The sequence below is a fragment of the Camelus dromedarius genome, chromosome 11 (assembly GCF_036321535.1).
Source record: "Camelus dromedarius isolate mCamDro1 chromosome 11, mCamDro1.pat, whole genome shotgun sequence".
Lineage (NCBI taxonomy): Eukaryota > Metazoa > Chordata > Mammalia > Artiodactyla > Camelidae > Camelus > Camelus dromedarius.
In genome coordinates, this window is record NC_087446.1 from 2,744,883 (window position 1) to 2,757,708 (window position 12,826).

General features: G+C 59.5%; 2 protein-coding genes across 3 annotated transcripts in view; one reads left to right on the top strand and one right to left on the bottom strand.

Annotated features, from left to right (window-relative positions):
• The window catches only part of CERK (ceramide kinase), a 39,631-nt gene extending 36,437 nt beyond the window's left edge, over positions 1-3,194 (top strand). The window contains exon 13 of the mRNA XM_064491356.1: positions 1,124-3,194. Coding sequence (XP_064347426.1) covers positions 1,124-1,181 — 58 coding nt within the window. The 3' untranslated portion in view covers positions 1,182-3,194. The remainder of the gene's footprint in view (positions 1-1,123) is intronic.
• Positions 3,195-6,327: 3,133 nt separating this feature from the next.
• GRAMD4 (GRAM domain containing 4) overlaps positions 6,328-12,826 on the bottom strand; it is a 68,574-nt gene continuing 62,075 nt past the window's right edge. For both annotated transcript variants that reach the window (XM_031463472.2, XM_064491355.1), the window contains exons 15-19: positions 11,257-11,401; positions 10,405-10,498; positions 9,639-9,723; positions 8,678-8,746; positions 6,328-8,413 (exon numbers count right to left, since the gene is read on the bottom strand). In XM_031463472.2, the coding sequence (XP_031319332.2) occupies positions 8,309-8,413; positions 8,678-8,746; positions 9,639-9,723; positions 10,405-10,498; positions 11,257-11,401 (498 nt within the window). In that variant the 3' untranslated portion in view covers positions 6,328-8,308. The remainder of the gene's footprint in view (positions 8,414-8,677; positions 8,747-9,638; positions 9,724-10,404; positions 10,499-11,256; positions 11,402-12,826) is intronic.

Genomic DNA, 12,826 nt, shown 5'->3' on the forward strand with positions numbered 1-12,826 from the left:
GCTGATGACAGCAGAGCGGGCGTCACATGAGGAAGGTGAGGGGCAGCTGGAGGCCCGCCTGCCTGCCACGTGGAAGGATGAGTGATGTGGTGGGTGTCCCTTTCCACGTGTCCAGTTACAGTGTGGAAGATGACTTGTGTCCCTGTTGATAAGTCCCCACTTTTTGGCTTCTCAGCTGACCAGCTGCTGGTCCCAGCTTTGTCGTCTTACCATTAGCGTCCAAACGAAGCCATCAGGGGCCTGAGTCCCATGCCCGCCTGCTCCCTGTTCTTGTGACCAGGATGTGGTTAGTGTGGCAGTGGCTGCCCAGCTCACGTCTGGGGACCAGGGGCTACGAGGTGACAGGAAACCCCACCATGCCAGTCGTACGTGCAGGGATTCGGCTTCTGTAGACTCATTTTACAAGTTAAGGAAATGGAATTATTTTTCCTACTGGCTTATGAATTTTTGAAAATTAGGCAAGGCATTCTTTTGTGAAAAATATCTTAACTTGATAAATACTACGGTGCCTTGAAGAGTGAGTCAATTACGGGGTTTTTGTTGCTAAAGATCCAAGGAGGCTGTGACATCATTAATGAAATGGGAAGGTCGCCCTGCCAGCAGGGGGCCCAAGAGCCCACGCTGACCTCCGAGCCCCTCACCCGTCACGTCCCGGAGCTGGTGTGGCAGGCAGGGGGGTCCCCGGGGACCTCGGCCCAGCCCTCCTCTCTGGCCGGCATGGAGCTGCTTGTCTTCCATGACTGAAAATTTCCTGCGTCTCCTGCATGCGTGGGGCTGCCCTTCGTGGGACCCTCCCTGGGGCCTGTGCGGTCGGTGCTGATGAGGTCGGGGCAGTGGAGGCCTGTGGCTTTGTCACTCGCTGGCAAGTGTGGTGCCGGAATTAGAACCGGGTCTCTAGATCTCTGGGTTTCCGCTTGGCCACCAGCTGCCCTTTGAAGATGGGCCTCTCAGGGGTGTAGCTGAATCACTCTGCGCCCCTGACCTGTCACTGCCGGGTGGGACCCGACGGCCGCGGTGAGACCCACTGTCCGTGGTGAACGAGGCCCACCTCCGCCCTGGGCCGGCTGTGGGGCCGAGGGCCGGGGGACGCGCGGGGTGTGAGTGCGGCCCTTGGTCTCTGCAGGGTCCACTGCCAGCTGGTCCGGCTCTTTGCACGAGGAATCGAGGAACCAGGCAGCTGAGACACCACCTCGCGACGCCCGCCTTCCTGCTGTGCTCGGGAAGTGTGACGCTTACTTAAGGAAGTTACTGCAGACCAATTATGTTGATATACCTTTAAATTTAGAAATTTATTTTTGATAGTTAAATCTTGATTTTAGAAAAAATACCTTCTGTCACCAGTTCTGGGGCCACGTTTGGCATTTTCAGTTCTGTGTGAATCCCAGGGCTGCATGTGCTGTAACGTACTGTCAGCAGGCGGCACTGGCGGGCTTGGGGCGCCAGCTTCGCGACTGCAGCCGTGCCGCCGTGCAGATCTGACCATGTGAGTGCTGTGCATCGGGGGGGTCGCGGCGTCTGGAGGGCCGCAGGTGGGATTCGCCGGCTCGTTCTGGTGGCTGTGAGCCAGGCCTGGAGAGCAGTTGGTGGTCTTTGCCTGCGTCCTGGTTCGTGGCCGGGCGTCGTTACCGGGCCCTCCCTGTCCCTGCAACAGCAAGGCAACACTAGTCCTGCTTCAGGTCACACTTGCAGAGCAGCCCGATTTAGCGCGAGGAGGGTGCTGACAGTGATGGTGCTGTGTCTTTACGCCCTCGGTTCTGGCTTTCATCCTAGGGCTGTTTCTGAGACAATCCAGCTGGGAGCAGGACCAAGGCAGGAGCTCTGGGACTGGCAGCTTGTAAAGCCCTCGCACGTGTCTTACTGTTTTAAATATAGAAAACCTGTGCTCCCTGGAGGTGCAGGGTGGACGGCAGAGGGCAGCTGCGCGGTGGGTGAGCTTCACGCCGAGGGCCCACCCCTGGGGCGAGGGCCCCACCCTCCGGGCTGACTTTGGTGCAGCCCCGAGTCTGTGTCCGTGGGCCAGGTTTGTTCTTTTCTCATCTTCACACTTAACTTCTTTGTATTTATTGCAAGTTTTGTCCTTTAAGCCGGAAGGCTGCCTGCGGGGTCCTGACTGTCGATGTTTCGGTTTGCTCCCCGCTCGGGGGCGGGGCGCTCCCGCCGGGCCTCGTTTGGTCTGTGCTCCCTGTGTGCATGGAAGGGTGAACTCCTGAAGCCCTTCACTGGAAGCGTGAGAGGCTGCGGCGGAGACCAGCGGTGGCGCGGGGCCAGGCGGTGGCGTGGGCTGCCTGCGCACGCCGTGCATTCTCAGAATCGCTGGGAATGATTTCTGCTTTGCAGTTCACGTGAGAGCCCCCACTTCTTCCCTCAGTCCCGCCCAGGCCGGATGCGAGGGCAGCTTCAACAGCGGTTTTGATAGAGCATGTTGAGTGATCACGAATGTCAGAGGGGCCGATGATGGTGGGGGTGGGGAGCAAAGAGACGCTCCAGGCCCGCTGCTCCGCACGGGGGCGCGAGGGACCCCCGGGAGTCTCCATCTTTCTCATCCTGGTGAATGTTCCCGGTCACTGGCCCGCCCTGGAATCCACTGCCAATTCTAGAAAAGCCATCCAGGCTGGAGGGTCAGGACTTTACGTTCTGCGAGAAACCAAGCCGCACCACGTGGCTCCCGGGTGGCTTTGGCGAGAATCAGTGACCACGTGCTGACCTTGGACATTGTGAACCTTGGAACTGTTCCTGGGGGTCGTGTGACTGTTGGGGCCCGTCCCCCTCATCCCCCAGAGTTGCGGAGGACACATCACGGGACCGTAGACCTTTCAGACCTCCCTGCACGCCAGGACTCTGGCCCAGCGACTACATCGCCTGCAGTCTTGATTTTTTAAGAGAAAAATCAGAACCAATGGCTGGAGAGTGAGCTCTCAGGATCACGGAGAGGCACTAGTCTAGGTTGTAACTTCCTTCGTGGCTCGGTGCGAAAGGGGCAGCAGCTACGCCCAGGCCCTCTTCCTGGTCGCCCGGATTCCGAGGTGAGGGCGTCGGTGGGCGTCTGACTCTGTCTCTCCCGCCGTCTCCTGTCCCTGGGCGGTGTGGGGGGGGGTATCCTAATTTCCCTTCTAATCTTGCTGGATTCAAGGTTAGAAAATGGCATATTCACTCTGATGTGTTCGAGAAGAGAAATAAAGTTACTTTGGGCAGAATTTGGCTTTTTTCCCCTCTTACAAGTTCCTGTTATTTTCAAAGCAGTGTTTTCTGTGAAAACACGTACAAGTTAAAGAACGAGACACGGGGAATGATGGTGTGTGTCCCTGCCCCCCACACCTGGCCCAGCGCCAGGAAACCGGACTTCAGCCCAGAGCTCCCCGCGGTCCCACGTGGACCGAGCCTCCCCGGCCTCCTCCCGAAAGGTGACCGTTTTGCAAGCTGAGTGTATCATTCCCTTACTTTTTTGTGCAAGACGGCCAGACCATGGCACCAAATATGCCACTTGGGCACAAGGACTGCTTAGAGCAGAAGGCAGTTAAGCAGCAAGTGCAAAAGGAGCCCTCTGCCCTCCCCCGCCTGCGGGGAAGGACAGCCCTTCCCCGGGGAGGGGTGCCCCCGCTCTCCGGAACCACTTTCAGCACTGGAGACCGTCCACACTGAGGCGGGTCCGTGCAGACGGGCCTCAGTGAGACCGCGCTCCTGTGCCCTTAGCCTCCCCCGCTCGCAGTTCCCCAGCGGTTACTTTTACCCCAGAAGCCCAAGCTGCCTTTCCTTTGTCTTGTCTCTTCCTGATTAATTTACGGCCCTTCACTTTTTGTTGTTGTTGGGTTTTGTTTTTTTGATTGAAGTACATTCCGTTTACAGTGTTGCATCAATTGCTGGTGTACAGTATGATGTTTCAGTCATACACATACACACATGTATTCCTTCTCGTGTTCTTTTTCATCATAGATTACTGCAAGGTATTGAATATAGTTCCCTGTGCTGCACAGTAGAAGCTTGTTGTTTATCTATTTTATATATAGTAGTTAGTATCTGCAAATCTTGAACTCTCAATTTATCCCTTCCCACCCCCTTTCCCCCCGGTAACCATGAGTTTGTTTTCTCTGTCTGTGAGCCTGTTTCTATTTTGTGAATGAGTTCATTTGTGCTTTTTATTTTTATTCCATATATGAGTGATATCATATGGTATTTTTCTTTTTCTTTCTGGCTTACTTCACTTAGTATGACAGTCCCCAGGTCCATCCATGTTGCTGTGAATTTTATTCTTTTTCATGGCTGAGTAGTATTCCATTCTACATATAACCACATCTTCTTTCTCCAGTCATATGTTGATGGACATTTAGGTTGCTTCCATGCTTTGGCTGTTGTTAAGTAGTGCTGCTATAAACACTGGGGTGTGTGTGTCTTTTCCAATTAGCGTTCCCCCCAGATATTTGCCTGGGTATGGCCCTTTATTAAAATGGTACATAAGGCTCTGGGCCTAACCACCTCTTTGGGTCTCCACTGTTTCTCTAAAAAGCCTCCAGGCACATAAAAATAAATTTACACATTAGTATTTAAAAAATTGTATGCCTTTTCTTCTAGTTTGCCTTTTGTCAGTTTGATTCACAGGCCTCAGTTCCTGAATCTAAGAGGGTAGGAGAAAGGTTTTTCCCTGCCCTATGTGTTTATTCTCAGATGGTGTATTCAGTTTTGCAGGTTTTGCCCTTTATTTAAAGGCATTGTACTGCGTGTCATTTCCTGTAACTGTGTCATTCTGTGTGTTCTGAGAAGACCTTGTTATCATAAAACTGAGTTTCCTATGTCTATGAACATCATGTGTGTTTCCATGTGTACGAAGCTGTGTGTCTTCAGTAGAGGTCGACAATCTTCCCGTCAGTCTCTTTACTCTGTTTAGATTTGTTCTTAAAAACTTCCTGTTTGCAATCTGTTATCCTTTAAAATGTGTTTTTGCACAGAAATGCAGTTGTTTTTTATTTGTCAGATTGTGTCCAGAACACGTGCCTCTTAAATGGTTTGTAGATTTGGGGCTTCTGTAATCACGAATCTCTGAGGCTCTTCTCTATGGTTTTGTTGTTGGTGTGAGGCCAGCCTGGGACAGTGAGGGCCACGGGGCCCCAGAGGGAGGAGCTGGGCTTCTGGTTGCAGGGCTTCTGGGGGCAGGTCGCAGCCAGCTGGGCGGCTCTCCTGCACACGACAGGGTCTTGGATCCTTCCGCTCATGCGCAGCCCTGGCCTACGGGCAGTGGCTGCTCCCCGTGCCTCCTGTGGTCTCCAGGGTCTACACCTTGGTAGCCACCCCCTCGCTCCAGTCCCTGTTACAGCCAACAACTGTGGAGTTGGCTCTGCCTGCTGGTTACCGTGGGGTGAACGGTATTAACCACAACCCTTGGCTCACCACGAACACCCCTCTTTGGTCAATGTGGGACCTTCTCTATTTACCCTACGTTCATCAGATCCACTCACCGACGCTGCTGTAAATAGTACGTTCCTGTGTTGTCAGGATTCACCAGGCAGGGGCAGCCTCCCGGGATGCTGGGTGTGTGCCAGGCCCCAGGGGTTGTTCGTCGCTGCTGCATCCCAGCCCCTGGAACAGCCCTGGTGGTGGATGGATGGATGGATGAAAGGATAGGTGGACAGATGGACAGGTGTGGTGTGCGAGGCCACAGCTCTGAGAGTGGAGCTGGCCCACCGGACCTGGTTTCCATCCAGCTCTGGCCACTCCCTGGGACCCAGGCAGTCCTCTACCTCTCAGGGGTTCAGGGTGCAGGAAGCTGGGTGCCCTCGGGTGTCTGTGTGCAAGCCCAGTGGCTGCAGTAGCCAGGTGGGTTCCTGCATCCTTCTGTGTCCAGTGTCAGTGACCAGACAGCTGAGCCACAAGTGCCATTAAGGCCACCTCTGAGCAGGGCCCCTCAGCCTGAGACCTCAGGGGGAGGGCCAAGGGCAGCACCTGGTCCCAGAGATGCCCACGGCCCCCAGGGAAGGCACCTCTGGGTGGGGCCAGGACCTGGACCCCAAACTGAAGGTGCTGCTTCTGCCCCATCTCTGGGCACCCCCACCGCCACTCCCTGCTGCCCCGAGCACTGGCCCCTGCATGCCCCTCCCTGCCGGCCACCAGCCACCAGCCTCCCAGCTTCTCGCCATCCCGCTGGACGCCCACCTCACTCCTTGGCCTTGTTGCCGAAATCCCTACTGCCCCTCAGTGCTAGTGGCCACAGGGGCCCTGGGCCACCCCAAGGGGCCAGTGGTGTCAGCCTGTCCCAGTCCAGCCGCCCACAGTGCATGGGGACCCTACCAGCAAAACCGAGCTGCCCCCCCCCCGCCCCTGAGCACAAAGCATTTCAGGTTTATTTAAATAAAAATTATAATTTATACAAGACTTTTTCTTTAAACAAGGTTTTCTTTTAAAAAAAAAAGTTACAGCATGTTTTTTTTTCATCAGTTCATACAGTACAATCCTTTGTTGAACAAAAGTTACACAGGTAACGATTATGTACAGATCCAAAATAGACTCAAGCTTCAGACATAAAAAATTTAACATTCATTCTAGTTCAGTGATTAGTTGCAGAAATTAAGTATCTGCCCAGATTCACACAATTCAATAAAAGCTGCAGGTCCCCTCTGTCGGGGAGCCCCGAGCCTGCACAGGTGTGCCCTCTTCCTGACAAAGGTCCTGGGCTCCCGGGAAGGGCCTGCCGGCGGCCCCGCACAGCTGGGGGCAGCACCCCCAGCGCGTGGTCAGCCTTCATCTCCCTCCGTCTTCAGAAGGGACTCCCGCCAACCACGCCGCTCTGAAGAGGGCAGGCCGCGCTGCAGGGCCCGCCCGCCCCACCTGGGGACAGGGGCCTTACAGGGACACGCGCTGGCCCCACGGCAGCCCCGAGGGAGAGGATTTAAACAGCATCCCGGACTCCCTGTCCACTGCAGCCGTTCCTGGGCCAGTTCAGCCCCCCCTGCTTTGCCTCAGGCACAGGCTGGGTGTGTCCCCAGGGCCTCAGGGGCCCAGGAAGACCGGTCCACCGGCGCTGACCATGGGGCCAAAGCCAGGGTCAGGGTGGGCTCTGCCTTCATCTACTAAAGATCAACCTGCAGAATCACCCGAATGCCGAGGGCCGTGTGACTGAGAGCCGGGCGGGCCCTGGGGCTCCAAGATCTCACCCAGGGGCTGGGGCGTGTGCTTCGTCTGGCTGGTGGGCAGGTCCCCCCTGTGACGGGGTGACAAGAGCGATGCCACCAGCAAATGAGGATCAGAGCAAAGGTAAAAATTACATCTGAAAAATGATACAAAAATAAGAAAAACAGCTTGCTCTCTGTAAAAAATATAATCTTCTGTTTCTTCAAAAATCCACCTCAGCGACACCCAGAGGACTCAGGACAAGCCAAGGAACCAGAGGGGCCCGCACTGAACATGTGCTGAGCGGGAAGGCGGCCTCGCTGGCCTGGCGGGCTCCTCCCGTGTCCCTCTCTGAGGCCATTGTGCTGTCCCCACGCCCCGCCACCTTAAAGGGCTGACCGGTAAGAACCGGGCCTGGGAGACACCTGCTCCGGCCTCCAAGAGGGCTGGGGCTTCATTGCGTGTGTGGGCGCCGGGGCTGCGGCTCCAAAGCCCTGGTCCCTGCTCACGGCTGTGCCCCGAAGCCGGCGGCTCCTAAGGACCCCCGTGCAGCCCGCAGGGGCAGGCTGTCCGCTCCCACCCCGAGCCCCTCCCTCCCCGACCCGGCCTGGAGGCCAGCGCGAGCCCCGAAGCCCGGTGCCCCCGACGCGGCTGCCCTCCTGGGCCCCTGCGAAGCGCGGCGTGTTGAACGGGTGCGCTGCCCCACACACCAGTGTCCTGGTCGGATGCCCAGGACAGGCCTCCTGGCCGGGACACGCACGGGGTCTCCCCCGAGGGCTGGCTGCTCACGGTGGCTGCTAAGGGCCCTCTGCACCCCTCGTCGCCAACGTCCTTCACCCAGGGAGGGGCCGCGCGTGCTCCTCAGTATGGCTTTGGTGCGGAAGAGCTGCTGGCCCCGAGGCCTGGCTGTGCGGCCAGCCCCGCCCAGGCGGGAACAGAGGAGCAGCTGTGCTTGGCGCGCGCGCTCTGTCCCGTGTGTCGTCCTTCCCGGTGGCCTCCGAGGCCCCTCTGCCCGCTGTGTCCACAGACGTCCACGAGACGGGCCTCCCTCGAGAGCCCCACCCCTGTGCGAGGGGTCTGTGAAACGCAGGGTCAACACAAGAGAAACCACAGATCGGGGGATTATTGCAAAAAATCACGAGGATGTCCAATTTTTCTCCACTACCAAACTGCTGAAAAAAGAAAAGCTTCCAGCCACGTCCGGGACCCGACACTAGCTGTCACTGCCGGCCGCCGCCGCCGCCGTAATCTTCATGTACTGGCTGAAGATGGTCTCGAAGGCCTCGTCTCTGTGCACCATGGCCCCGAACACCAGCGGCTGGCGGGAGGGCGCACTGTCGGTGAGCCCGCCCTCGGCCAGGTCCACGCGGCCCCGAAGCCCGGCTCCCAGCACCACCCCTCCCTCCCTGGGCACCTGCGCTGGGCTCAGCCTCAGGGTCCCTGCTGCCCAGGAGGGAGGGGCTTCCCAGGCTGCTCCATCCAGCTGCAAACCTGGCCAGCCTGGGGCTCTGAGCTCACCCCAAGAATGTCCCCGCGCCCACCCACCCCCTCCTTGCCCCGCCCTGCCCCGCCCAGAACTTACTTTCTGGGTTGATGGCGTCGACACGGCAATCCCCATGCCCGACCCCGGGAGGACAGAGAGGACCTTGTACTGAAAGCCAACAGCACAGGCGTCACCTGGGGACAGGGACGTTGCCCAGCCACCCCCCACCCCCCCCCCACGCCCCAGGGTATTCTCCATGGAGCCCCAGATGGCAAGGCCCATGCGGGCCCGGGCCTTCCCAGCCACAAGAGGACAAGGACGGACTGTGACTCAGAAACCAGGCCTCCAAGCGCCCCATCCCGCCCTGGCACTAATGGCAGGGCCGCTGCGTGTGAGCAACAGGCCCCCTGCCCGGTCTTGCTCCTCAGACCCCGCCGTCCACACGCCTTCTCTCTGGGATGGAGGGATGGACGGATGGACGGAGAGTGGGAGGGATCTGTCGTAGCCACGGCGTGGGTGCCCGGACACACCACTAGAGGGAAGCAGCTGCCACCAAGCTGACCACAGGGCCCCCCCACGGTGCTCAGAGGGGCACGGGTGGGCCCGGCTCCCCTGCCAAGTCTGTGTGTCGGCCCCTCCTCCGGGCACTGCACACACCTGTGCCTGCCCCAGACAGGACGGACAGTGCTAGAAGACACTGGAGCAGGGGCAGCCTGCCCTGAGGCACCGGGTCAGGGACAGGGGCAGACTGCACAGCGGTTGGAGCGGGCTCAGGGCCTGGGCCCACCTCACCGCGCCTCCCCTCCTGTCTGCGAGGATGCCGGTGCTGGTCCCCGGGGAGGGCCAGCAAAGGAGAGGAAGCCCGTGGTGCAGGGACACTGCCTGGCGGCGCCGCGGGGTTCTGCAGAAACACCTTCTGGAAGGGGAGCCCTGATGCGGGCAGGGGCGATGCCGCCGGAGTCTCCAGAGGGCACCCCCATTCTCAACGCACCCGACCTCCAACTCAACCATGTGTTCCTAAGCCTGGGGGGGGGCATGGCAGGGCAGGGGCTGCACCCACCTTCTGGATGTCTGTGATGTCCACCAGCTTGATGACTTTGTTTCTCTTGGAGGAGCCGGACTTGGAGCTTTCAAAGCACAAGTAACTACCCGGGGCAGGAGAGGAGGGAAGACAGAGCCCAACCCAGCACGTGAACCAGAGGGGACCCTGCCGGCCGCTGCCACCCCAGCCCCAGACGGAGGCCCCCCCAACCTGCCACAGTGTGCTGGCCTCTCACGAAAGATTTTACTTTTACAAAGGTCTCAGGGCTTTTCGAGTTAAAAACCCACTGCTCTGTGCTGGCCCTGATTCACGTTCCTATGACAGGCACATCACTGAGACCCCGACCAGAGATGCGAGTGTCCCGTAGGCCCAGCCAGGGGTCTACTCAGCCAGTTCCCCCCAAGAAAGGGTAGAGGGGGAGGGGTGGCTCCTTGGCTGAGGGTAGGGGATGAGGTGGCCGAGGGCCCCCAATGCTGAGAACAGAGCCCACCCTGGACCTGCTCCCCCACCTCCCACGCCTGGCTGCCACACCCCAGAAGGAAACTAACTAAGATCCTGCCTGCTGCCCCGGGGCTGGGACCCCTGTGGGCGGGACCGCACAGCTCCAGCCACGTGGCTTGAGCAGCCCAGACCAGGGCCATCCCGGGGCCTGGGGAAGGGACGGCACTGCCGGCTCAGGCCGGTCACGGGACTCGGGGGCCCCAGCCCCGGGCCGCCCTGGACCTCTAACCGTGGGGGTCACAGCACCCGCAGCCCACCCCGGGGATGCGCCCGCCTCACTCACTTCTCCGTCACGTACAGGACCCCGTTTCTGATGTAGTCGGTCGGCATCTTCCGGTCCCTGTTGATCAAGCAGCAGCGCCAGCCGTTCTCACACACTGAAGGGGACAACATGGCCGTGACTTCCCCGCTGGAAAGAGCCTCCTTCTGGTTTGACCTTGGAACCATCAGTGCTGGCTTTTCAAGGACCGACGTTCATCCTCCACCCAGGGTGGGAGGAGAGTGGGATCACAGACAAAGTGGCGACTGAGAGCACCTGGGCAGCAGGCGCTGCCCCTCCCCCAGGAATGCACAGGACTTTGTGTGGTTTTTAAAGAACAGCTTGATTTAAATCAAACTGCAGCCCTGGCTCTCAGAGCACATGGTTCGTGGTCCAGGTCCGCAGGACGAGGGTTCAGGAGGTCAAGACTGGAATTCTCCCAAGTTTGCTTTCTGTAGCTGGTATCACACACGGCAGGTGCCAAAACACTGAAGGCCCCTTCAGCGAGAGCCCAGCAAGGTGGGCACTTCAGAGAGGACAGGATGGCCAGGGCCCTGGGCTCCAACCTGCCTGTCACCACCCGGCTCTCCAGGTAGCCCCAGTGTGCACCAGCTTATCCAGGGCAGGACTGGGCAGCACCGGCACGCGTGACCCTGAGGCTGGGATGCCCGCTTGGTGGGCTCTGCTCGGGGGCAGGCTGCCTGCCTTTCTGCTGTCAAACCACTCACCGCAGGCCTACCTGCCCCTCCAACCCGCCCACCCAGCAAGTTCAGGAAGAAGATGGCAGGCAGCTCTCCTGGGTCCCCGCCGCCAGGCCCCCGGCCCTGGGGCAGGGCAGCCCCACCTGGCCTGAACGCGGACGTGTCCCGCACGCACCTGCCAGTGGGCGCTCGCTCTCCGTCAGGTTGAAGATCTCATGGAAGTTGCCCTTCCTGGTGCCGTGGACGCGGCCGGGGTCCTCGTCCCTGCTCAGGCCGGCGGGTGCGCTGGAGGCGTAGGTCCGCGAGGCAGCGGTCTGTGGCTGCCGAGAGTGCACAGGCACGTCAGCCCCGCGGCCCGACAGCGGGCAGGGGGGCCGGGGTGCGCGCGGCCTCCCCGGGGCCAGCTGCAAGCGTGGACGAGGCGAGAGGCAGGGGGCACCCAGGTGTGGGGTGCACACCCCCCAAAAGGCCCGTTGGTGCCTGGTCCTCGTCCCACAAGCCCTCCTTCTGGGCAGAGAAGCCCAGCTGTTGGGGAGGGGGCTGCCCCTCTCCCCCGGTGAAGTCACTGCCCCCAGACGCTGTGCTGAGCCCAGCCCAGCACATGTGGTCCAGCAGCTCATGCCAAAATTTCAGAAACCAGAACCGGCCATGGGACAGGCCGCCAAAAGCAGCAATAGTAAGTCAAACAGAGTCAAGGCACTGCACCTCACAGCATCAGGGCACAGCGGGAAGAGGCGGTCCCACACGGACACCGTACCTTGTCGTGCGCTGACAGCTGGCCGGAAAGGTCAACAGACACGTATGACCGAGACAAAAGAAAAGGCGGGGGTCCACGTGACATGAGGTCATAAACACCAGCTGAGTGAGCTGTACGTGCTGACACAGGGCCCTGCGACACCCTGGCGGGGCGCCCTCCGCCCCGGGAAGCCCACTGCCCAGCCCCTCCAGTCTGTGACTGTTAGGGAGAGCCAGACTGGCTGCTCCTGTGCCTCACCCCTCAGGTCCACCTCCGCCTGTATGACCAGAGCCATCCACCGGCTCACCAAGGTGCGGGCTGCTCCGGCCTGCCCACCTGCACACCTGGCTTATGAGTTTGGGTCCTCAACAAGCTTTGTTGTCCAAGAAACTACACTTGACCCAGAGCTTCCCTTCCACTGATAGAAGCATCGATGGGTCACTGGACACTCTATCCTTAGGGATCACTTACACACCAGACTGAAAGCCAATGCTACTTCCTCCAGGAAGCCCTCCTACACCTCCCTGGGAGTCCTACTGAGCCCAGAACCTCCCCACTCGTCTGAGACCCCAAGAAGAGGACCAAGGCCAGCCTGCCCACCACGTCCCGGCTCTGGACACAGTGCCAACGCCCACCTGGCCTTCCACTATGAATGAAACAGGGCCCCAGTCCCAGCCTGTGAGCATAAAACATGCCCACCTTGGCCCTGTTGCCAGAGCCTCAGAGCCAGGGACAGCAGGGACCCAGCACCTACCCACGGAGTGGTCACTCCCAGGGCTCCCTGGTCCCAAGGCCCCCAGGTCCTTGACAGTCAAGGCCAATGCCCCTCCCCTTCCTGCCTTTGGCCTGGGGTCAGCCTGGCTCAGCAGGGTCTACTCCCCAGCCAGTCTGTGGGCGGGTCCCTGAGGGGCCTTCAGGTGGCTGGGCCCCCGGACGTCCGTCAGGGACCTTGGGAGCAGCAGAGCCCCACAGTCATCTGTCTCAAGGGTCCCAGAGAATCGGGAGACCC